The sequence below is a fragment of the Xenopus laevis genome, chromosome 3S (genome assembly GCF_017654675.1).
Source record: "Xenopus laevis strain J_2021 chromosome 3S, Xenopus_laevis_v10.1, whole genome shotgun sequence".
Lineage (NCBI taxonomy): Eukaryota > Metazoa > Chordata > Amphibia > Anura > Pipidae > Xenopus > Xenopus laevis.
This window is the reverse complement of record NC_054376.1, coordinates 129,627,417-129,630,269: the sequence shown is the minus strand read 5'-3', so window position 1 is coordinate 129,630,269 and position 2,853 is coordinate 129,627,417. Positions and strand designations below refer to the sequence as shown.

Below are 2,853 nucleotides of genomic sequence, written 5' to 3'. Positions count from 1 at the left end.
AAATTTGTAATGTCCCTGTTAAAATGTTTTTTGAATAATTAAAATTTTGCACAGTACATACCGTATATACTCGAGTATAAGCCGTCCCAAGTATAAGCCGAGGTACCTAATTTTACCTCCAAAAACTGGGAAAGCTTATTGACTCGAGTATAAGCCTAGGGTGAGAAATGCACCAGCTTCTGGTAAGTTTCACTCAAAAAATTTAGGGTTTCTGCTCCCTTTGGAGGTGACGGCGTCTCGTTTTTGGATGCCGGTGAATATTCTTGGAGACTATTCTTGGGCGCCAGCGACTATTCTTGGACGCCAGCGACTATTCTTAGGTGCCGATGACTATTCTTAGGCGCCGGCGACCGTTTTTGCGCTTGACCCGAGTATAAGCAGTATCAGTATATTTTGGGGGCTGAAAAACTCGGCTTATACTCGAGTATATACGGTATGTCCCACATGTTAGAGTGACCTTTTAATAATTTTTATTTTATTTTAAGCAGTGATTCATTGCTTGCATCATAAATCACTGCCAACCATAGCACAGATGATGTTAAAATTCCATGTTTCCATTTCCATTGCTTTGTGAAGTAGTATTTTTTACTTCATGTTGTATATGTTATGAACAGCACATCCACAGTGATATACATTTGGACCTAACCCTTATCTCAATAAATAGTAAACTCAATATCAAGTGTTGGTTTCATTTCACCTTTTCTGTATTATTCATGCTAAACTGTCCATGTAATCCAGAATAATTATATTTACAAAATTATAAAATAATAATATAATATTAATAATATATAGGTGGGTTGTTGCAGTTAAATATGTTTCTAAGCTATGCAGACTTACATACATTTCAACCTAAATCTAAATATATATAATGTGTATTAAAGCCCAATCTCCAGCTGGTTACAAAGAATACTGTTATTTAAGGGGCACCTAGCTTTTTAAAGTGTAAAGTTCATAAAATGAAACAATTGTAATTCCATTGTCTGTGTTATAGGAAAAGCATCTTCTTAGACCTTGGCAAACCCACCATTGACCTTTTAACCATAAAGGCCTTCTACTAATTGGGCCATGTGTACAGACAATGACACTGAAGTGACTGTGATCCTACTTCTGGGTTTCCGTAATCTAAACAATCCTAAAATTCCACTTTTCATTTTGTTTCTCTTCATATACACTGTGATACTATGTGGAAATATTCTCATTATCTTTCTGGTGACATTTAATCAACATCTCCAGATCCCCATGTTCTTCTTTCTTAAACATTTAGGGGTAAATTTATCAAAGAGTGAAGTTCCACCACTGGAGTGAAATTCCGCAGCTCTCAATTCATTTCTATGGGATTTTGAAAGGCGTATTTATCAATAAGTGAAAGTGAAAGTTCACCCTTTGATAAATACGCCTATAAAAATCCCATAGAAATGAATGGAGAGTGGTGGAATTTCACTCTAATGGCGGAACTTCACTATTAACTTTGATAAATATACCCCTTAGGGTTAGCAGATGTTCTATTCACAACAAGCACTATTCCTATGATGTTACATATTATACTCAATGAAGAAATAATTGTAACTTTATTTGGCTGCTTATGCCAGCTTTATCTTTATGGTCTTTCCAGCGTGCAATGTTTTCTTCTTGCTGTAATGTCCTATGATAGATACCTTGCCATTTGCTTCCCACTGCATTATATTTCATTGATGGGTCCTAATGTATGTCTCCTGCTTGTGTTTGGCTCTTGGTTATCAGTGTTTGTTTTAGTAACCACTGAAATTATTTTATTGAGCCAGTTGCATTCCTGTGGTTTTCAGCAAATTGACCATTTCTTCTGTGATTTTGGTCCACTTGCAGCACTTTCTACATCAGACACGTCTGTATTAATGTTGGTGGACTTTATCATTTCAATCTCAATGATTTCTTTGCCATTTATTTTAGTCATTGGGACCTATGTCTGCATCTTCATAACCATCTTCAAAATGAATTCCAAGACTGGAAGACAGAAGATGTTCTCCACCCGCAGCTCCCACTTAACAGTTGTGTGCACATATTATGGGACTCTGATCATAGTTTATATGGGTCCAACTGGAGAAAATGCTCATGACCTAAAGAAGTTCCTTTCTCTTTTATACATTGTGATTGCTCCATTCATGAATCCCATCATTTATAGCTTGAGGAACAAAGATATCAGAGAAAATATATTAATGTGACATAAGGAACATAAATGAATGCTCGGTGTAGTCAGCAAAGAAAAGAACATAAATTATTATAGAGAAAAATAAATAATTTAAAAGAATTTGAATTATTTGATTAAAATGGACTATATGGAGATGGCCTTCCTGTAGTTTGGAACTTTTTGAATAATGGGTTTCGAGATAAGCGATTCCATGCCTGTACAATATTTGGTAAGATGAAGATGTGATGCTTCTTGATTAGGTTTGATAAGAGGACAATAGCGAGACTGAAAATGTTTTGTTAATAATCAAGTTATCCTTTTATTTCATATAATGAAATTAATTTTAATGTGTGTCATGTAATACTTAAAACGTAACCTCACTTTATGAATAAAAGATTTTATGGTGAGATCTTGGAGAGTGCTGTGAATATCGATGTGCAAAAAACAGTATATTAAGGGGCAGATTTATCAATTGTCAAATTGAAAATTCAAAGTAAAAAAAATCAAATTTTGTGTAGTTCGACTAGGGAATAGTCCAAATTCGATTTGAATTTTGATACAATTTGAATATCGAAAGTTATCATGTACTGTCTCTTTAAAACTGATGGGCACTTTTAGTAAGCTCGAGTGAAGGATTAGAATGAAAAAAACTTTGAATTTCGAAGTTTTTTTTGGCTACTTCGACCATC

At 34.5% G+C, this 2,853-nt stretch overlaps 1 protein-coding gene across 1 annotated transcript; it reads left to right on the top strand.

Annotated features, from left to right (window-relative positions):
- Positions 1-1,065: 1,065 nt before the first annotated feature.
- On the top strand, positions 1,066-2,198 carry LOC108703427 (olfactory receptor 10A7). Its single transcript, XM_018239556.1, has 2 exons — positions 1,066-1,282; positions 1,489-2,198. The coding sequence occupies exons 1-2, from the start codon at positions 1,066-1,068 to the stop codon at positions 2,196-2,198; spliced, it is 927 nt and encodes a 308-aa protein (XP_018095045.1).
- Positions 2,199-2,853: the final 655 nt, after the last annotated feature.

What these genes read in the sequence shown, in the direction of transcription:
- LOC108703427 (XM_018239556.1), top strand. Translation starts at nt 1,066, where the DNA reads ATGTGTACAGACAATGACACTGAAGTGACTGTGATCCTACTTCTGGGT. An exon ending in AGGGGTAAATTTATCAAAGA is followed by an intron (nt 1,283 to 1,488) that starts GTGAAGTTCCAC and finishes TATACCCCTTAG; the next exon opens with GGTTAGCAGATGTTCTATTC.